A 20,547-nucleotide genomic window follows, 5' to 3' on the forward strand; every position below is an offset into this window, starting at 1 on the left:
AGAGGTAACAATAGCCCAGCAGCAGGTGCACGGGTGAGGGCACACAGTGAGGGTATCAGCTCCAAAGGCTCAATCCTGCCCTGTCATTATTTCTCTAGTTCACTGGCTGAGTTTGAGCCTTTTCAGGCTGAAATTAAACTTCCCACAGTGCTTTCCCACAAACCATGGGCAGATGCTTCTGCTGGGGCTGATGTTAGACACGAGTCCTTACATGCTGCAAGTTTGGGTGCTGGTAACCAGTTGCTACCTTTGCTTTGGGTGGTGGGTTTGAAGCAGATCCCTGAGCCCGTAGTTACAGCCAAGGCAGAGCTAAACCAGCTTCTGAACCATGATTTGTCTGGTTTGTGGCTCCGTGCTGCTCCATACCATGCACAGTTGCCTCCAAGGGCTTCCCTCTGGCAGAGGTTGGTTGATCACACTCCCTCTTTCCTATGATTTAATTATGGGGAGGGAACAAAGATTTTACATGTGAAAGTGATCCCTTTCTAGCCAAACATTTCCAGGTTTTTCCTTCTCCTTCAGTAGGAAAAAGCCATTTACTGCGATCTTTCCTACAGCAGTTTCCAGGGAGGTCCAGCAAGCAGGGCCAGGAGGCATCAGCAACAGAGCCCTGACGGAGTTTCTTCGCTTGAGTAAATCAATGCTTTGCCACTAATGTGACCTGAAAGCCCATTTTCTGTGCCCCATTTATTTTAATGCTGGAGCTGGGGCGCGGGGGGAGGCAGCACCAGGGCAGCTTTCCATAAATCCCACTGAGGCACTCAGAGCTTTCTCTCCCATCCGGTGTGTGATGTGCAAACACATTAAGGGAGAGTACACACCAACCGGGATAACTCACATCATCCGTGGTGCGTCGCAGTCTCCCTGCCTGTCAATCTCTGTGGTTTACGGCAGAGGAGGTTTCTTAGGGCTGTTTTGGGAAGGGGATGCTCTTGCTTAGTCTGGGCCAGCCAAAATCCCTGTGAAAGGACTTTTATTGGCATAACGATTTTTTTATCGTTCAAATGAGATGTTGTTGCCTGAGCATCCCTTCCCTGCCCCTTTGATCCCTTCAGCCCTGCTGTAGGGTGAGGATGGGGAAAGGGATGGAGCCAGCAGGCCAAACACCGACAGCTTGAGGTGAAGCAATTAAAGCCTGTGGCTGCCACCAGCGTTTCCTGTCTGTAATTAAAGCTTTTAATGAGGAGGCATATGGTACCCCCCCACTTCCCCAGCCCCAGGCTGGCACTTGGCCCGGTGTGGGTTTATTAACAGCTGCTAATTACATCCTCATTCCATGAATACATTGAGGGGGCTGCACCTCCTGGCCCCCAGGGCTCCCATTGGCTGTGAATGATGCCAAAGCCAATCTTCATTGGAACTATCGTTTCCCCCTTGCATTGGGAACTGAAGCCCCCAGAGTTTGCAGGGCTTTTGGGGGGCACCACCACCCCTGGGACATGGTGCTGGCTCCTTTCCCACTGCTGAACACATCACAGTCCCAATGGCCACAGAGGGACTCGGAGCCTTTCCCCATCCTGACGCCGTACCCAGCTGCTGGGACATCCTCAGCGCTCCTGCATGTCCCAGACCAGGAGCAGGTGTTATCCTGGGAAGAAATACAGAGACTTTGTTCCCCTTAGACCTCAGCTCTGCCGCTGGAGTGTTTGCTGGACTATGGGGCAGCCACAGCTTCTCTGGACACCCTGTGCCAGCGCCTCACCACCCTCACAGGGAAAAACTGCCTAAGCTCTGAGGCTGTCTTTATGTCTAATATCCTTACCTGAGGAGACACTGGATAATTCCTGGTGCACAGGAAAGTTACAGCGGGGGGGGACAATAATCCAGCTTTTCTGCGAGGGAAGCGCTGGGCTGGTCTCCTGGTGCCCTCTGCTGCCCGCATCCTCCGGCCAGCAGCACGTCGGGATCAGTGATGGGGACAGTGTGTTTCCCTCGCTGGTGCTGGTTTTGTGCTGTGTCAGTGTTCCCGGTCTCATCCCATCACGTTGGCATCAGCCAAGGTAAGCGTCAGCTCCTCACTGGTGAAACTTCTGTGTCTGTCCATTCACCATTTAACTGAAAATGTTACTTTAATACATGCGTACAAGTACTTTTTGATCTGTTACATGTACTTTTAATGCTTATCTGAATTTCACAGGCAGGCACTTAAAAAACTAGTGTTATTGCCTCCCACCAAGCAATCGTTCCTCAATATCCTGCTACAGAAACACATGGGATGTGAGATGTGTCATTACTCTTTGGGAGGGAAAATATTCAGCAACGCCCTTCTCCATGTAGCCGTGCCCCTACAATTAAAGACTTTGATTCTTAAAAGAGGGTTTGGGACCAAAAATGAAGAGAAGTTGGATTACAGGGGTTTAATAGCAGTTGAGTTTCAGAAGCCGTGTTTCCAGAGGGCTCCTGGCAAAGGTCCTGCTTTCCTCACAGAGCTGCTCTCTCATTTATTTCAGCTAAATGGCATTTGTTAGGCTGAAATCAACTGCCTTTCACACCTCTAATTCTCCTCTTTAGTTCTGATAGAAGACACCAATCATTTTGAGGACTACTATCAGTGACCTGATGAGGCTTGGAAGCAATTCCACTGAGCTGCCCTGGAGGACAGGCAGGGATGGATCATTTCACCCTCATTGTCAAGTTCTTCCTTGAGACCTTTGTGGGTTCTGTTCCCTATTTTTCCCACCCCCGAACCCAAGCCTCCACCTCAACAAACATTCACTGAAGAAGTCCAGAGCTCAGCACCAGAAATCAGTTTCCTCTGGGAGCATTTCAGGGCTGACCACCGAATCCCACGGACCCCAACCGCACATCAAGGCAATATATAGTTAAAGATACTGTTTTTACCAAGCTGATTCTGTGTGAAGTCTTCAGAAATCAGGAAAAAGAAGAACTGTAAAGTGTATTCATGCTTTTAATATGTGTTTTTTATTGCAGTAACTTCTAAATTATTCACAAGTTTCACGTCTGTCAAACATCTAATCAAGTAAAGGAGAAACCAGTATGGATAGCTCATGATAGTTCAGGAGGCTCAAAACCTGCTGAGGCCAGTGGGAAGATGCCCACACACTGTGGTGTACTTTAAATCAAGTGCACCTGGAACAAGCTTAAGCAACTTCAATGACCTCAAGCCTTAGAGTCCACCTTCACAATGCTTCTACAGCAGAATGATTAAACATGAATGAAATCAATGACCTCAAGCCTTAGAGTCCACCTTCACAATGCTTCTACAGCAGAATGATTAAACATGAATGAAATTAACTTTGTTATTTAGTAGAAAAAGGCCACTGGACAACAAAAGTTAAACCAAACAAAGGTATATAAAGCAACACAATTCCTAGTTCTTGGCCTTTAAAAGGCAGTGATAGCACCTTGGCCTTAGCAAGGCACATCTTCACTGACTAAAGCACTGGCTCCCTGAGCTGGAAAATCACACATTCCTGCAGGTCTTACTCATTCTTTTCTTCTTCAATAATCCTAAAGTTAAACCAATGCTGTGTTGTGTTCACAGTTAATGTTCATAAGGTCAGGAAGGTGCCTTCAGAGCCAGGTTATCCAGGGCTTTTTTCTTCCCCTGCTTCCCTGGGTTGGTGCTAAGTAGGCACAGAGAGGCACAGCTCAACAGTCTAGATCCTGGCAGGGTTAGAGGGGTAAGGACTGTGGGAGATGCTTCTGCAAAGGTAAGCACCTACCATTTTAAGCAGGCTGCCTTTTCAGAATCTCACGATTCAGTATCACGCTACTTTAGTTTCTTGCTTTTCTCTTCGATATCTTTCAGCGTATCTTGCAGTTTCTTAAGGCTGGGTGTCAAGAAAGCAAAGCTCTCCCTGAAGCTGCAGTTCCAGTGTTCCCTGCAGATATTCTCAAACCCAACAGAACACTGCAATATCTTCTCCAGCTCTGCCTGCACAACCTCCTGCTCCTCCAGCTCCGCACGCAGCGCTTGCCCCGCGGACACCTCAGCCCTGTACTGCTCCTGCAGCTGATGGATCTCATCCTGAAGCGCCTGGAACTGCTCTTTGCTGTAGGGATACTGCTTGTGGACCTTGTCCTCGGGCAGGAGCACGTTCTTCGGGATGTTCAGCACCAGCTGCAGAAGCATTTCTTCCATTTTACCGAAGAGCTCATCGAAGTTCTCCTTCAGGAAGAGAAGGAACTTCTCGGTGCTTTTCCGGATGTGGAGGGGGCTGATCCTGCACTCGGAAAGCCCCTCCAGTTTCTTCAGGATGACGGTCTCCACCAGCACCATCATGTCGAAGAGGTAATCCTGGAACGCCGTGTAGACCCGCAGCATGCACGTCTGCGGCGTGAAGCCGAAGAACTGCGCTTCGTAGGTCATGGGATTGACCGACATGGTGGCGGATGGAAGGCGGGGAGGACCCTAGCTCCGGCCCCGGGACCCAGGGGCCCTGCTGTAGGCGGGAAGGCTGAACCCGGAGCTGAGGGGAAGCCGGTTCCCAGCACAGCCGAGGCCTACCCGAGGCGCCAGTGCCGCCGCAGCCGGGGCTCCCGCCGCCGCCGCCGCTCGCCTACCGGACACCCGCTCCCCTCACCGATTCCCGCCTTATTCGAGCTTCCTCAAGGGGACCGCCGCGCCGCAACCAATCAGTGACAGCAAGGGGCATGGTGCTGCCCAATCACCAAGGGCTCCAGCTCGCGGGGGCGGGGAAAGCAAGGGGACTACCAATGAGAGCGCAAGGGCGCTGCGGGAGCCGATTGGCTCTGCCGGGGGTTGGCTGGGCCTGTGCGCGCAGACGCAGAGGCGCGGCGGAAGAGGTGTGGGGAGTGCTAAGATGGCGTACCAGACCTTCCGGCAGGAGTACCTGCAGGTGCCGCCGGTGACGCGGGCCTACACCACGGCCTGCGTCCTCACCACCGCCGCTGTGGTGAGTCCGCACCCCCGGGGGCCACCCTCAGAGCCGGCGGGGCACGGAGGGTGCGCGGGAGTGGGGGTGAGGCTCACTGGGGAGCAGGGGTTACCTCAGGCACCTCCACCCTGGGCTCGGTTCTTCAGGGCGCTCTGAGGAGGGAGCTCGCTTCAGGCAGCGCTTCCTGGGCCCCGCAGTCAGCCCGTCCGGAGAGCTGGGAAGGTGCAAAGCACCAGTAAATAATAACAACGGGAGAGGGGTGAGGGGGTTATCGAGGCTCGCTCTTGCTGCCAGGGAACTTGTTGGCCTCTTTTGGCCCAGAAGGGGATTACTTACTTGAGCGCACATAACTTGGTGTGTTGATTCCGTCATACGTTCTCTTCTTTTTCAGCAATTAGAACTAATCACACCCTTTCAGCTGTACTTCAACCCTGAACTAATATTTAAGCACTTTCAAGTAAGTGTTTTCTGAAGTGGGTGGGGTTTTTAAAGTACACTATTGAGTTTGGGAGTGCCTGGCCTCTCAAAATTGAGTGTGGCAAATGACTGTGGGTTTTCACTCAAGCTAACGAAGCGAGAGTGCAGATCACTGTATCTTAGCATAAGGCTTAGATTCATGGACTGTAAAGGAGACTTCAGTTACATTATTACCTGCTTTTCTATTTAGGCGATAAAAATAAGCTGTCATGTTTAAAGTCTTTCTATTTGTCTTATTTCCAGGTATGGAGGTTAATCACCAACTACTTATTCTTTGGACCAGTTGGCTTTAATTTTTTATTTAACATGATCTTTTTGTATCCTTCATGAAGTTTTCTTGCTTTCGTTAGAAAGCACAACTCCAGAGTACAGGCATGTGGCTATATGTGCATGTAGGCAAAGGTCTTGTTCTGCTCCACCATGAAGCTCCTGGGAGTTCAGCAATGATGACTTCACTGATGTCAGGAATGGGCAGCAACAGGATCTCCTTCATAAGTTGTCAAGAGTTTTGCCATTTGTATGTGTGGTGCTAAGACTTTGCTGTACAAACCTGACCTTTCAGGTTGGTTCTGATGTACAGGAGAAAATCCCAAGTCGCCTTTTTTCCCTCTCCTGGGTCACCCTCTCTGCTGAGGTATCCAGAAAGAGCCAATCGATGGAGTAAATTGATAAAAACATCTAAGCTCAGGTAGAATTGAATCCTTTTCCACTTGGGTCTTTCCTCAAACTCATTTGCAATCAGATTTTCCTGAGCTGTGGCTTCAGATACCGTTACTGCCGAATGCTTGAAGAAGGCTCTTTTCGAGGTCGAACGGCAGATTTTGTGTTTATGTTCCTTTTTGGAGGACTTTTAATGACTGTATCCTTTTATTCCGACCTGTTGTAGTAAAGCTAAAGATACATGAATGAGAACCGAAAACATGTTACTTTCGTCTTGAATCTTAGATGATACTATGTTTTGTTTGTAGGACAAGGAATAACAGCATTTGTTGAAGTACTTTTGAATGCTGGGCAACTGTTGCTGTTAAATACAGGGCTGGTCTTTCAGGCTCTTTACTGCCTGACAGGATCATGGAAATGAGCTTATGGATGAAAAGATGCTGAGTTTATCTCAGAGCAATGCTGGTGGCTCAGTGATTTCATGCTAAATTATGTTAAAGAGATTATTCCTGCTGCAGGTATGCCGAATCCTGCTATAGGTGTTGAATTTGATCTCCACTAGGGTCGATTTACTTGAATATGGAAAGCAGAGTTAGCAGTTTTATGGAACACACGGGATTGTGAGTTGTGCTGTGAAAATACTTCTCGTGCTTGACCTCCCAACAATGACTTGGGGAGCTGTTTTCTTTAACAACCCATTGCAGCTTTTTGGCCTGTTTGTGAACTTGGTTTTCTTGGGCCAGGCGTTCACAATAATGCTCGTGTACGTGTGGAGCCGCAGGAATCCCTATGTCCGTATGAACTTTTTTGGTCTTCTCATCTTTCAAGCCCCGTTTCTACCCTGGGTATTGATGGGCTTTTCACTGCTGCTGGGGAACTCCATCATTGTGGATCTCCTGGGTAAGCAATTGCAAGAATCACAAGGATCTGTTCCTGCCAGTGTTATACATGAAACAAGATGTGGAAAAACCCAAGGGCTAAATGCCTTTTATTTAGTACCAGTTCTATATACCAGGCTTTTCTGATTTCTAAACATCACAGCATGTTTTGGGCTATAACAAGGATGGAAACAGCTTCTCATAGTTTAGCTTTTATTGCTTGGAATTAGCCCAGTTATGTAAGCTGATTGTGGGCATCAGACTGTTGAAATAAAATAGCTTATATTACTATTTTTATCAACTAATAAAGCCATAACATCAGTATGATTAACAATGACAGTTTCCCTATGTTTTGTAGTGAGAATTAAGCATTTCATCTGATGTCAGCATGCTTTATTCTCTGCCTTATATTTTCTGTGAAAGAATCAACATGTGGGCTTTGGGTTTGGTTTTTTTTTCGCTAAAAATTCTAGTGAATCATTTGAAAGTTGTAAAAGAGAAGTGTTGAAAAATCACCATTTGACTTCTCTTTGCATGCTAGGCATTGCTGTTGGGCATATATATTTTTTCTTAGAGGATGTCTTTCCCAATCAGCCTGGTGGTGGGAAGCTTCTGAGAACACCGTCTGTCCTGTAAGTACTGGTTGTAAAGGTAAAGACGTGAATGAGAACTGAAACAGATATAGAAAAAGTGCGTGTGTGGAAAACTGTTTATAATTCAGTCACAGCAGCTTCTGGTAAATCAGGCAGCTTGAGGCTGAACCGTGCTGCGCCTGTACTTGCTTTTGCATTTAACTCGTGTTGTCAAACAAGGGAGGAGGATCTTAGAGATGTGGAAATGGGAACTATGTTCTTCAGGACAAGGGCTAAAGGGTAACCTTTGATTTCTTCGGTAACACTTGTTAGTCTTTGCCTGTTGGTGGCACTAAAGATGCATGCCTGAGTCCTGCTGTGTATGAACAGTGACTGAGGTGTTAAATATAATAGATCTAATGTTTTTTCTTCTGTCAGTCATCCTCATTTCACAGTTTGGCAGAAAACTTCAGTGTTCGTGGTACTGAGTGCTACTCCTGCTCAGTTCCCTCTTGTGGAGAGGGCTGTAATCGTCGATATAAGGAAAAATTTCTTCACTGAAAATTAGTTTCAGCTGAATCTTGTCAGTCTTGGTTGATTTAGGCACATAATTCCAGACCTTCTCCCCGGGAGGGTCTAATTGGAGAGCAAGTGTGAGTTGGGTACAAATGATGTATGCTCTGGCGACCTGTTTCTGAGGGGGGATGCTGTTACAAGTGCAGAATTTGAGCAATCTTGGTCTTATTGTGAAACACAGATTCTAAAGGAGGGAAATCTCTTTTCTGTTTTCCAGCAAAGCAATATTTGATACACCAGAAGATGATCCTAATTACAATCTTTTGCCAGAAGAACGACCAGGAGGATTTGCGTGGGGAGAAGGTCAGCGCCTTGGAGGCTAATAAGTGTCTGTGCCAAAACACAGTGAGAACTGGGAGAGACTGACCTGAGCAAAGATCCATACTGGGGACTTTTCATTCCCCATCGCAGAAAGGATACTTTTTGACAGCTCTATGGTTTTGAATACAAGCACTTTATGCAGTCCAATCCAAGATACTTCCAGACTACCACTTCCTGTCTTTCCCAGTCAGGGAATTTATTGTGCTGGTAATGAAAATACTAATCCAGTGGAGCCAAAAACCTAAAACTGGAAACTATTTCCTGTCAGCTTCAGTTAACAAGGCCATGTGTACTTGTTTGAAGTGATTTCTAAAGTGGTTTGGTTTTTTTCCAAGTTATTTGATACAGGAACCTATATGGGAAACTTTACAGGAGACAAACCCAACTTTTGGGGGTTTAAACTCATTTTTTATTCTTGGATAAAACTAGAAGATGGTTGAAAGTGTAAGTTCCTATTTCAATGGCACAGGGTTTTTAGTCTGAGGTGCTATTGTCTCCGGTCATGTTTGAATGGTAAGAAATACGACATGCAGCATAATGCAGGCGTTTCACTTTTGCCAGCTGGGTTTCTGGAATGTGCCTCTATGTGGATACGCTTGCCAGGCTGAGACTGCATTTTGATGGCTTTGCCCCCCAAGAGTGTGTGTTCAGATTTGAGTCTAACTGGTTTAAAGAATTAGTTCTACAAAATCCACTGCCCTACACATGCACACTCCTAATGGTTATTAAATGGCTTGGAGCTCTAGCGAACAAAACTTGTCTGGAGTAAGAACTGCTCAAATATCTCGGCTGATGAGGTGAATAAAATGTTGTGTGGATCCTTTTGGTTAATCCTTTGTAAAATCCTATAGTCTTGACCCAGTTGGCTAAAAGCTGAAGTAGGGAAAAGCAGGTCCCTGAAGAAACAGCATTAATGCAAGCTTTTTCCACAAGTGCGTCTTGGAACTGCTAGGAAGCAGGATTGTCTGCTCAAGATGTTAATTTGTGGTCTGAAGTTTGTTATGGGATGATTGAGTGTCCAGCACAGCTCAGTGACACTGAACAGGATTTAGCTTGAAGTGATGTTGGTTATAAATACCCAGATGAGGAGCCACTTAAGGAATTAGGAGCATGGTTCAGCTTGACCCGTTCAGTCACTCTTAAGATGCTATGGACTCTACTGGTGTAGCTCTTTATTGATTATATTGCAATAGATAAAAAGAGAGATTGTGGAAACTGCATCTTCCTCCTATATGTGGGAGGATGGGCTAAGCCTTGATACCCAGGTGGTCATCTTGTTCAGTCTCAGATATTGCTGCTGTTAAAAATCAGATACAGGTTTTTAACTTGTTTGTAATCCAGGAGATGAATGTGTTGAGATCTCAAGAGGAAATGCTTTGTCCACAAGCAGTGTATTAAATTCTGATAAACAAAATCAGTGAATCCATTTGTATCTGCATTTTATCTGTTAAGGGTTATAAAAACCCTTAATAGATTTCTATTTTTTTCTAAAATAATAGATTTCTATTTTTCTATTTCTTAACAGATTTCTATTTTTTTCTACAATAGACTAAATCTTACTCTCCAGGAGTAGTAAAAATGCTTTGGGCAATGTTGCTTTATGAGTTGGATCAAAACCTTTTTTTACTTCGGTGTTTTAAGAGCTGGTGAGATGTAAGGAAGTGGGGATGGAGAGCAAAGACACCCCTGCTGCTGGGATAAAACCTTCTGTAAATCTAGAGCCTGACGGTGGAGTAGTGTTGTGCCCCTGCCTGAGGATGGCTGCTAGAGTCATGTGCTGGTAAGATCATTTGTCCTCGCTATGCCAAAGCTGCTTTCCTTACATGCTGCCTTCCACTCTGGTAGAGTAAGAGTATTCTTCTCTTTACAGAGTAATGCCATAGCATCCACACATCCGCATCTGGGAGGAACGTTTAAGTGTTCTTACTTGTATCACAGGGCAAAATTGACTACTGCTGGCAGATTACTGCCTCACCTGGGCTTTAATTGCCCTTGAAACCACTCTTGGGCAGCCTGTCCCACAAAGAAGTGTTTTTGAATACCAGACTCCTCTTTGGAGGGTGTATCCTCAGCCGTTTGGGATGTTTGGAGATTACTTCATAGAATTATGGAATACCAGGTTGAAGAGACCTCAGGGATCATCTGGTCCAACCTTTCTTGTTAAAGCACGACCAAGACTAGATGTCCCAGCACCCTGTCCAGCCGAATCTTAACAGTAGCCAACCTTGGGGAATCCACCACTCCCCTGGGGAGGTTATTCCAGTGGCTGATTGCCCTGTGAAAAATTTCCCTCTTGTGTCCATTTGGAATCTCCCCAGGAGTAACTTACACTCACCAGCCCGCATCTTTTCATGGGACTCCTTGTAAAAAGGGTCTCCATCTTTTCTGTAGACTCACTTTAAATACTGGAACATGGTGATAAGGTCTCCCCTAGCCTTCTTTTTTCTAGGCTGAGCAAACCCAGTTCTCAGCCATTGCTCACATGGCTGCCCAGTCCTTGGATCGTCTCTGTGGCTCTTCTCTCCACCTCTTTTTTGTAGAGTGGAGACCAGAACTGAACACAGCATTCCAGGGGCAGCCTGGCAAGTGCCGAGTAGAGCGTTGTGCCGTAGGCGTCAAACCCGCCTCCCTAAGACACTACCTGCAGGTCACCTGCAGCTCTCCTCTGGGGTTTGGGCTCTGCGGGCGGGTTTCACCGCGGCAGCCTCTGCCTGCCCCGTGCCCGGCCATGGCACCGTGGGCCCTTCTCTGCATCTCCCAGCAGGCCCCGCTCCGCCCGCCCGCTGACGCCCAGCCTGTGCGCGGTCGCAGCGGAAAGGCGCTGTCCCGCGGCCGGCCGGAGCGATGCGGCTGCCCGGTGAGGGACCGCCGGCCAAGCGGCCGAAAGCGATGCTCCCGGCCCGCCCTGCCGTGCAGCCCCGCGGGCCGCCGGCCGTCGAGCAGCAGCGCCGCAGCCTGCCCATCTTCCCGGTGCGGGGCCGGCTGCTGGGCCACATCCGCGGCCTCGACAGCGCCGTCGTCATCGGTGAGTGCCGGACCCGGGGAGGGGGGCAGCGGGTTACCCCAGCGCCATAGCCCGACCGGGGCGCAGCGAGCGCGGCTCCCCTCAGCCGGCGGCCCCGGGGAGCGCAGCAGCCGGTGGGAGGCTGCACGGGAGCGTCGTGAAGTGTAGTGAAGCGGTAACAGCATGGTTACCGAGCGTGGATTGGTTATGGCAGTTTGCGCCTTGAGGTTTCTGAAGAGTATTTAATAGAAGAACTATTCCCTTGATGTTCCTCAGGAGAAACAGGCTCGGGGAAGACCACCCAGATCCCTCAGTACCTCTACGAAGCAGGAATTGGCCGCCAAGGCACCATCGCTGTGACCCAGCCTCGGCGAGTAGCAGCGATTGCCTTAGCCACCAGAGTCTCAGATGAGAAGAAGACAGAGCTGGGGGGACTGGTAGGTTGCTTCACAGCGTCTTTAGGGAGTTAGCTTACTGCTGCAGTGTCAGTGGGGCGGCGTCAGGGCTTAATGGTAAAGATAATAACAGCCACGGGAGTCGTCTTCATTTAATAATATGCGTGAATGGGAAAAAAAGGCTGTTTGTATGCTGCTGTGGCATGGAAGGGGGGTGTTTGACGCTGTATTTGTGGTGTTTTACTTCTTGGTTATTCTCCGTGTTCCTCAAGTTGAAAAAAATACTGGTTAATGAATAAAACAGAAAGTATTGCACTCTTTTCCACTGCTCCCTGTATTGAAAGTCACTGTCAAGCAGTGCAGAGTACTGAATCCATGCAGACCAGTGAATCTGTGGGAGAAAAGTGGAGGAGAAAGACTTTCCCTATCTAAAATCTTTGGAGATCATAGGGTAGTTTCTAGCAGGGGAGGAAGGAAATGAAACTCAGGGCAATTGCACTGAACTTATAGTTGAGAAAAAGCCAATTGGGATACAGTGTTGGGAGCATCCTTTGGGTGGTTATTAGACTTGCAAGATTAACTGCTCTCAGACTACCAACACACTGTTACACTTTCCAGAGCCTCCTTGGAGTTCCAGTTGGCTCAGTCCTACAAGAATGCTTTGTAGTCTTCCTTTGTGGTACAATGCCAATGAGAAACACAAGTAACTTTATGCTGTCACTCCTGTAGGTTGGCTACAGTGTCCGCTTCGATGACCTGACGTCGGATGAAACCAGAATCAAGTTTTTAACAGATGGAATGCTGCTTCGGGAAGCAATTGGAGACCCCCTGCTGCGGAAGTACAGCGTTGTCATCCTGGATGAAGCCCACGAGAGGACAATCCACACGGATGTGCTCTTTGGAGTGGTGAAAGCTGCACAAAAGAAACGAAAGCAACTGGGCAAGCTGCCACTGAAGGTATGTGGCAGGGCGTGGGGCTTGGGCTTGAGTACCTCCTGGGATTTACCAAAGCATTTGAAATGTCAGCCTTGACTGTTTGTGTTTCAAAAGGTCCTTTTAAGTCTCAGTATTTAAGGGTGGCCAGCTTATGATGTGTGGGCCTGATATGACACATCTGAACAGTCTATCTGATGACCTTCATGGTGCCTTTTTCCTAAGAGCCCCTATATGACAGCTGTATGACACGCTCACGATGAGGAAGGAGATTGCACATGTGTGTTGGGTGGATGTGTAATGAATTTGTGTGAGTACGTGATGAAGAGTGTGAAAGCCTGTTGGTTTTGTTGGGGAAGGCATAAAGGGGAGTGGTAGGATCCTAGCACAGCCTTGCTCAGCAGACCACTCTGCAGCATAGCTTTGTGGGTATCAGCTCTCTTAAGTGTCAGAAAAAATAAGCAAAGATGTGTTAAAATTCTATCATGCCAACATGTTACCCTTGTGTGATACTAAAGCTGAGGGCTTCAATAAGGAAAGATTGCTCTTTTCTGTCACAAACTCTGTATGCTTTTTGCTGTTCTGAGCATATATCTCAGTCTCTGGGAGCTGATCTTTGGCTAATCCTAACTGGATCAAAATTGCAGTGGTAACCCATCTTATGCTCTTGTTGAAGGTGATAGTCATGTCAGCAACGATGGATGTTGACCTGTTCTCTGAGTACTTCAATGGAGCTCCTGTTCTATATTTGGAAGGCAGGCAGCATCCCATTCAGGTCTTTTACACCAGACAGCCTCAGAGTGATTACCTGCAAGCAGCACTGGTGACAGTCTTCCAGATCCACCAGGTAGGGCTGTCTCGTCAGATTTGTGCCTCTCTGGGACCATGGATTGTTAACTGGGGAGGCTCACAGGCCTTGGGGCAGAAAAGATGGTGTGAGCTTGCTGCTGCCAAATTGGAGATGCCCCTGAGGTGTATCCTCTGGGAAAAGTGGATAGTTGAGGATTATGCTGAGTTAGTGAATTTGGATTGGCTCAAGGGAGGGGTTAACAAATGCCAGTGTTATTCCAAAAGTGAAAAGAAAGATTGGAACTAGTGAACTGTAAAGAGCACTGGGTTATGGGGGGAAATCCAGGTATAAACTAACAGTAGCATGAAGATGATTCTCATTTACTGTCAAAGGATAACTGCAGAACAAGTAGACATCTGTTCAGATGACAGTTTGTAGGCATTTTGTGACTAAATGTTTGTATGCAAAGCTGCCAGGGTGCTTGCTGGCTCTCTCCTTTTCTCTCTGGTGGTGTTCAAGGCCAGGTTGGACGAAGCCTTGGGTGACATGCTTTAGTGTGAGGTGTCCCTGTGCATGGCAGGGGGGTTGGAACTGAATGATCTTAAGGTCCTTTCCAAACCTAACTATTCTGTGATTCTATCCTGGACAGTTATTTTGTGAAACAGAGATGTGACTTAAAGCACTTCCTCCATCCTGTTAAGACTGAATCCTGCAAAATATGGTTTACTCCTCACTCTGTTGAATCCATGGGGAACTTCAGGCTGTTGCACACCTTGCACCATGTGTGTGTCTTTTTTTTCTTCCTTACCTGCTTTGCTGACTGGCTCTCAGGACAACATCTCATGACAAGATCTTGTTACAATCTCAGTTCTCCCTCCCTATCCAAACCATCTTCACTTCTCACTTGCTTCTTCCTCTGGCTCCAGGAAGCACCCTCTTCTCAGGACATCCTGGTGTTTCTGACTGGTCAGGAAGAAATTGAAGCAATGACCAAAACCTGCCGAGACATTGCCAAGCATCTCCCTGACGGCTGCCCACAGATGATGGTGATACCTCTTTATGCTTCTCTGCCCTACTCTCAACAACATCGCATCTTCCGGGCTGCCCCCAAGGTGAGGGGATGTGATGGGTAAACAGGAAGAGTTTGCTTGCAGGAGTGTTTGGAAGAAATGTGGGATTTAAAGGGTTAAAGCAGTCTGTACTGAGCCTACATCAGTCTCCACTGTCCACTGGTGTTAGGCTGAATGGTTCCAGTATGATATAAGACAGTGCAGCTGGAATGGCATTAACTGGTGCATATGATAAGTCATCTGGGATCATAAAAAGAAGGAAGAATTAGGGAGTGAAAAGGGCAGAGGAATTGAAATTTGCCCTATTTCATGAGAAGTTTATGTCCATATTACAAAAAAGGTACAGCAGTTACTGGACAAAACACTAAGAAAGCTAAAAACCCAGGCATATTGCAGGGCTCTAAGAAAAAGAAATTGTGCTGTCTCAGGCCCTTTTGTACCTGTTCAGCAAGAGTTCAGCTCTTGTATCAGAAATGAAACCCAGATGGTTTAAAGACATAGTGATAACATCTGTCCTGGATGGTGTATTTTACCACAAGTGTAAGCACATGTTTTTGGAACTGACAGCAACTGCAGGTTATCTTAATTTACAAAAGCTGGCATGGTATGTGGTCTTAACATGCTGCAGTGATAAGTAGGCTTGACCCATGCTGGCCAAAGTAGCAGCATTTCTTCGTTGCAGCTCATCTCAGGTGGCTTGTGACTGGCTTTAGTTTGCTCTTCCTTCCAGGACTGTCGCAAAGTGATCCTGTCCACCAACATCGCAGAAACCTCCATCACCATTCCGGGAATAAAATATGTTGTGGACACAGGCATGGTCAAAGCAAAGAAGTACAGACCCGGTGAGAAAACCTAAGGAACAGTGCAGAGATAGTTTTCAGTTTTGTAGCAGTTATTTGAGGCAATGAGCCCCACTGAGAGCTGATTCAAAACACCCTCTGCACTGTCTAAATTAGTATCTCAGGGTTTAAGTGTGGGTTCTGGTGGTGGTTTTTGGTTGGTTTTTTGAGTGCCAGCCATGTAGGGGTAAAAATCTGTCAGATATGAATCTCCTCTTCATGGACACAGTGTGTGATAATTAGCTTTGCTTCAGTGTGCTAAACCAAGTGAAATCTGAGCAGTATTTGGATGGCAGACCCTGGGATGTTCTGTTGTTAACCCAACCTGGTTTCAAAGCTGTGCATTACACAGACGTTGACTGAAGTGATGCTTTTCCGTACACAGAAACTGGTCTGGAAGTGTTGGCAGTCCAGTGGGTGTCAAAGGCCCAGGCTTGGCAACGCACAGGGAGAGCAGGGCGAGAGGACAGTGGGATCTGCTACCGGCTATATACAGAGAATGACTTTGAGAAGTTGAGCCAAATGACAATACCCGAGATACAGAGGTGAGGACCAAACCCTGACACCATCACACTTCTTACCACACTTCTTTTATGTGCTGTTAAAGAACTGAACAGCAAAACTGGATCTAGGGTCTAATGGGATGGCTTTTAAGAAAACAGTAACTGTAGAGACCAAATAGAAAAAGTAGGAAGCATTTGCTCAGGGACAGTTTGGTCTGAGTCTCCAAACACACATGGGCAAAAGTTCTCTTGACTCTTCCTCCAGATCTTGGACTCACCTCTTACCTTTCCTGGTTTAGGAAGTAAGGCTTCAGCAGCCAGCACCGGACTAGTCTCTATCAAGTTGCAGCACAGATCTGAGGGCTCTACCTCGGCTCACAGGCAACTGAAATAAAGAATATAATAATAAAGGAAGAACAATCACAGTTGGTTTTTGTGCCTATGCAGGTGTAACTTGTCCAGTGTGATGCTTCAGCTCCTGGCCCTGAGAATTCCCAATGTACTCAGCTTTGACTTCATGTCCAAACCATCTCCTGGTAAGTAAGTGGGTACAAAGGCAGTGGTGGAAGAAAATGATGAATGAGTCACTGAGGAATTGCTTTAAAAGAGTGTCTGCAGTCCAGCTGCAGAAGATGGAGTGTGAAAGGTCAGAGCTCTGAAGGAGAAGCTGCATCTTCTCCTGGTGGTCTCGAAGGCTCAGATTTATTTAGTGCTCTTTGATTGTACCCAGTCTCATCAGAGCAGCCATGATTATGGCAGGGAGAAGGAGAGTCCAGCTTCCAAACAGAGTAGGGAGCAGCTTTGAGTCATAAAACCCACAAAGGTGTGCTATGACTGCCAAGGAAAGCCACAGGGAATCTCACTCAGCCTCTGCTCAAAGCTGGAGATGGTGGCTCTAGTTTTGCCTCTGGTTTTGCCACTTACATTGGAAAAGGTGATTGTTGTTGATGGAGAGGGATAAACCACAAGGGCACTAATTTCTCTAAATAGGAACTCCTTGTCCCTGTGGCCAGGAGGAGGGGAAACAAGTAGTGATGGTACCAGCTGATCCTTCACTTCCCTGCTAGGAGTCCTCACAGCCTGAACGTCCTTCTTTTGACAGAGGCTATTCAAGCAGCGATTGAGCAGCTGGTCCTGATGGGAGCTGTGGAACGAAAGGACAATCAGCTTGTCCTGACACCCCTAGGAAGGAAGATGGCAGCTTTTCCACTGGAACCAAAGTTCTCCAAGGTAAAAACTGCAGAAATCTCATGTACTCTTCCCAGCTCCATTGGCATTTCTCTTTCAAGCTTCTTAAACAAAGTCTGGAATCTGGAGTGACTGCAGCTGTACCAGTATATTTGCCATACGTGAATGAAGCACAGCTTTATTTACAGCAGCTGTGCTGGTTTAGTTGTCATTTGGCATTTAATTCAGGGAGGGAGCTGACACAGGGTTTATTTCCTTGTGATCCCTGGGATTGCTGGTAGCACTGTTCAGCAGTTTCATGCAGTGTCTGATGCTGTAGTTGATTTTAGTTGCTGTGTTTGTACAGTATATAAAATGGCCAGTCCCAGGAAAGAGAACAACAGTTGCAGTTAAAGGTGCTTGATGGGCCCATAGGAGGATTTACAGTTGTCTCTAGGCCTAAATGTTTGTGAGATTGTCCTGAACAACGCTTGGTGAAGTTCCTGGGCTGCCAGTGAGCGGGAGGGTCTGCCCATCTGAAGTGGATTTGGTTGACCAGAAATGAGTTTTGCTCTGTGATTTGCAGACCATCCTCCTGTCCCCCAAGTTCCACTGTACAGAGGAGATCCTGACCATCGTGTCACTGTTATCCGTGGACAGCGTCCTCTACAATCCCCCTGCCCGGCGGGATGAAGTGCAATCTGTCAGGAGGAAATTCATCTCCAGTGAGGGGGATCATCTTACCCTGCTCAGCATTTACAGGGCCTTCAGGAATGTCAATGGCAACAAGGTAGGATGCTCTGAGGATGCCTGAGCTGGCTGGGCTCATGGTGGTGAGGAGTTTTTTTATCATACAGCAGAGTGGCATCTGCATCCCTCATGGTTGATGCAATGCGCATCCTTTACAAGTGGGTAACTGGAGAAAGCTGTTCCAAGTGCTTAAGATTTCTCCAGAAAGCTGTAGCAAAACTGGTTATCAAAGCTTTGTGAGGCCAGTTCTGAGTCAGAGCCATGTCTCTTCCTCCCCTGGTTCCAGCTGGAAATGGGGAGGAGTGAGAGAGTGTTGAGACTTGCTGATAAATACCTAGATGTGCTCTTTGGCAGGATTCATTGCAAAAACACTGAGTGTGTTGTCAAGCAGGTTCTGATTTGTCCTACCCTATAAACTTTTCAGTTTGGTTTGTGGATCTGTAGACTCATGTACCCCATTCCTTGCAGCATCGGTCATTCTCAGGTGATCACTTTTCCCCACCTGTGGGATAGCAAGTGCTGTTTCACAGCACTTGGTGGCCTTGCAGGGCAATTCTGAGTGCAAAGAGAACAACAATGTGCTGGTTTTTAGCACTGTGTAGACAAAGGGGAGTAGGCAGAGGTAGAAGTGTGGCCAGGAAATGGGTTAGCACCTTTCCTGTGAGAGAGAGGTTGTGTGTTTGGAGGATTCATGCTTTTAAGGTGAAGAAATGGCCCCTTCTAACTCCTGGTGTCTCTGCTGCAGGGATGGTGCAGAGAGAACTTCATCAACAGCAGGAACATGATGCTTGTGTCAGACGTCAGAGCTCAGCTCAGAGACATCTGTGTGAAGGTAACTGTTGCCACACTGTATTTCTCTGTTTGTCCCCAGACTGATTTTGCTGTGCATCAAGTCCCAGGAGTGGGAAAACGTGGGTTTGTTGTCAGTCTCCCGTGAATAGTCCAGTAAAATTCCTGACTGTGCAGCTGCATCCCAAAATCTCAGAGCTGGGAGGCTCAATGGGTTGAGGAGAGGTAAAGAGGGAAGGGAAGCTCTGGGAAGGTTTCTTGGATGGAGGAAGTTTTTCCCTAAGGAGTTCTGCTGCTGGAGTGTGGATGTGGCTGTGCTATGTGCACTGCTGGGCGATGTCAGGCTCTGCAGCCTGTGCTGGCTGGCTTCTTCTTGGAGTCAAGCATTCGATTTAGCAGCAGCTTTCACATCAGCACCATTCCTGCTGGTCACAGAGCATCAGGCACAGTGTGGGAGCTGCTGCTGAAGTGCTCACAGTCTGCATTTGACATGGGAGCCACCATTTGGCAACTCTGTCCTGCTGTGAATGCTCCTTGGTCTAAAACCCACTCCCAGAAGGACAGTCTTGATCTGTTTTGCAGCTCATTTTTTGCTTCCTATTAGCCTGTTTCTATGCTCTCCTCTCTTACTGGCTTCTCACAGACCTTAAAATAACAGAATAGTTAGGGTTGGAAATGACCTTAAGATCATCCAGTTCCAACCCCCCTGAAATGTCACTTAAACTGTAAAAAAGGGTTTCAATGCATTAGAGAGGCTACTGAGGCCTATAGCAGGTGGGCCCAAGAACCAAGGAGCGCAGCCTCAGCTGGTTTGGATTACTAGAGAGGAATAGTAAAGATCAAATGGGAGTCAGAAAACATGTAGTGACTTTACCTTGCAAGATCAGTTCTTGCTGGATCTCCTCTAGCACCGCCAGCTCATCGGGATCCTCTAGCATCTGGGAAAGACATCTCTCAGTGATCCAACCATCCTGGCTGCTCTGTCACTAAACTTCCACTCCTGACCGAGCTGTCGCTGTTCCCCACGCTGGCAGGATTTCTGACACAGTATTCGTGGTCTCAGAAGCCCACTAAAGGGCTGTGTTTCCCCACGAGGGTCTGTGTAGACACTTGTGTGTCTGTCTTTGCTGCACAGCTCTCAATGCCGATCGAGTCCTCCCGCTCGGACACTGGGAACATCCGCCGCTGCCTGGCCCACAGCCTCTTCATGAACGCCGCGGAGCTGCAGCCGGACGGCTCCTACCGTACCGTGGACTCCCACCAGGCAGTGGCCATCCACCCCTCCTCTGTGCTCTTCCACTGCAAGCCAGCCTGCGTGGTGTACAACGGGCTGCTCCACACCAACAAGTGCTACATGCGGGACCTGTGCGTGGTGGACGCGGACTGGCTCTATGATGCAGCGCCTGACTACTTCCGCAGGAAGCTCCAAGTGGCCAAGAACTGAGCTGTGGGTCTGGCACCAGCAGGTCTGGGGGTTTTAGGAGTGGCATTTAGTTTGTAATGAATGGATGGGAATGGTGGAGCTTTGCCTAGGTCAAAACCTTAGAGGGAAAGTGCTTCATGAGAGACAGACCTCACAAGTGTCTGTGGCTGAGAACAATCATCCTTTTTAACAGGTGAGGTCTAAAAGGGCAGCGTGCTCTGTGTACAGGGTGTGGGATAAATCTATCCCAGGAGGGGAGCTGGTATGATTGCAGTTTCTAACAGGATTGTGAATAAAGAAATAAAACCTAAGAGCACTCTTGGTATATTTTATGATTGTGCTTGTGTCCTTAGCAGCTTTTACTGCAGTAAATAAATGAAGCAAGTTGTAAATGTCTACATATAGGGGAAAAAATGCCTCTTTTTACTGTTTCTAGAAGGGAGGTGCTACTGTCTTTTACCTCATCAATCATCTTCCTGCCGCCTTGTCATGTGTGCTATCTTGGGACCACACGAAGGCCAGTAATGGCCTGTTCCGA

The 20,547-nt window shown here is 47.6% G+C and overlaps 3 protein-coding genes across 6 annotated transcripts; 2 read left to right on the forward strand and 1 right to left on the reverse strand.

The window, feature by feature from the left end:
• Positions 1 to 3,590: 3,590 nt before the first annotated feature.
• MIS12 (MIS12 kinetochore complex component) lies at positions 3,591 to 4,507 on the reverse strand. The gene has a single exon (XM_080630229.1). The coding sequence runs from the start codon at positions 4,346 to 4,348 to the stop codon at positions 3,734 to 3,736; it is 615 nt and encodes a 204-aa protein (XP_080486355.1). The 5' UTR covers positions 4,349 to 4,507; the 3' UTR covers positions 3,591 to 3,733.
• Positions 4,508 to 4,765: 258 nt separating this feature from the next.
• On the forward strand, positions 4,766 to 11,218 carry DERL2 (derlin 2). Of its 3 annotated transcripts, none has more exons than XM_080630068.1 (9): positions 4,766 to 4,880; positions 5,254 to 5,319; positions 5,583 to 5,656; positions 6,105 to 6,198; positions 6,704 to 6,899; positions 7,419 to 7,509; positions 8,243 to 8,328; positions 9,988 to 10,126; positions 11,108 to 11,218. In XM_080630068.1, exons 1-9 carry the CDS (start codon positions 4,788 to 4,790, stop codon positions 11,205 to 11,207), a joined length of 939 nt encoding a protein of 312 aa, XP_080486194.1. In that variant the 5' UTR covers positions 4,766 to 4,787; the 3' UTR covers positions 11,208 to 11,218. The 3 variants fall into 3 exon arrangements, with proteins under 3 accessions (XP_080486194.1, XP_080486195.1, XP_080486196.1); XM_080630069.1 differs by lacking the exon at positions 11,108 to 11,218 and adding an exon at positions 10,887 to 11,026; XM_080630070.1 differs by lacking the exons at positions 9,988 to 10,126; positions 11,108 to 11,218 and adding an exon at positions 9,872 to 9,958.
• On the forward strand, positions 11,191 to 20,445 carry DHX33 (DEAH-box helicase 33; the record flags this gene model as incomplete). 2 transcript variants are annotated; one of them, XM_080630066.1, is made up of 12 exons in its annotated part: positions 11,191 to 11,371; positions 11,627 to 11,787; positions 12,475 to 12,702; positions 13,355 to 13,525; positions 14,395 to 14,580; positions 15,269 to 15,380; positions 15,763 to 15,922; positions 16,328 to 16,416; positions 16,983 to 17,110; positions 17,634 to 17,837; positions 18,543 to 18,629; positions 19,722 to 20,445. In XM_080630066.1, the coding sequence occupies 12 exons, from the start codon at positions 11,191 to 11,193 to the stop codon at positions 20,028 to 20,030; spliced, it is 2,016 nt and encodes a 671-aa protein (XP_080486192.1). In that variant the 3' UTR covers positions 20,031 to 20,445. The 2 variants fall into 2 exon arrangements, with proteins under 2 accessions (XP_080486192.1, XP_080486193.1); XM_080630067.1 differs by lacking the exon at positions 19,722 to 20,445 and adding an exon at positions 19,495 to 19,703.
• Positions 20,446 to 20,547: the final 102 nt, after the last annotated feature.

This window comes from Psittacula echo, assembly GCF_963264785.1.
Source record: "Psittacula echo genome assembly, chromosome: 15".
In the NCBI taxonomy this organism is placed as follows: domain Eukaryota; kingdom Metazoa; phylum Chordata; class Aves; order Psittaciformes; family Psittacidae; genus Psittacula; species Psittacula echo.

Excerpts from the sequence above, each read along its gene's own strand:
- MIS12 (XM_080630229.1), bottom strand. The coding sequence starts at position 4,348 with ATGTCGGTCAATCCCATGACCTACGAAGCGCAGTTCTTCGGCTTCACG.
- DERL2 (XM_080630068.1), top strand. The coding sequence starts at position 4,788 with ATGGCGTACCAGACCTTCCGGCAGGAGTACCTGCAGGTGCCGCCGGTG. Across the intron at positions 4,881-5,253 it reads TCCTCACCACCGCCGCTGTG|CAATTAGAACTAATCACACC; the intron begins GTGAGTCCGCAC and ends CTTCTTTTTCAG. Across the intron at positions 6,199-6,703 it reads TTGGAGGACTTTTAATGACT|CTTTTTGGCCTGTTTGTGAA; the intron begins GTATCCTTTTAT and ends AACCCATTGCAG.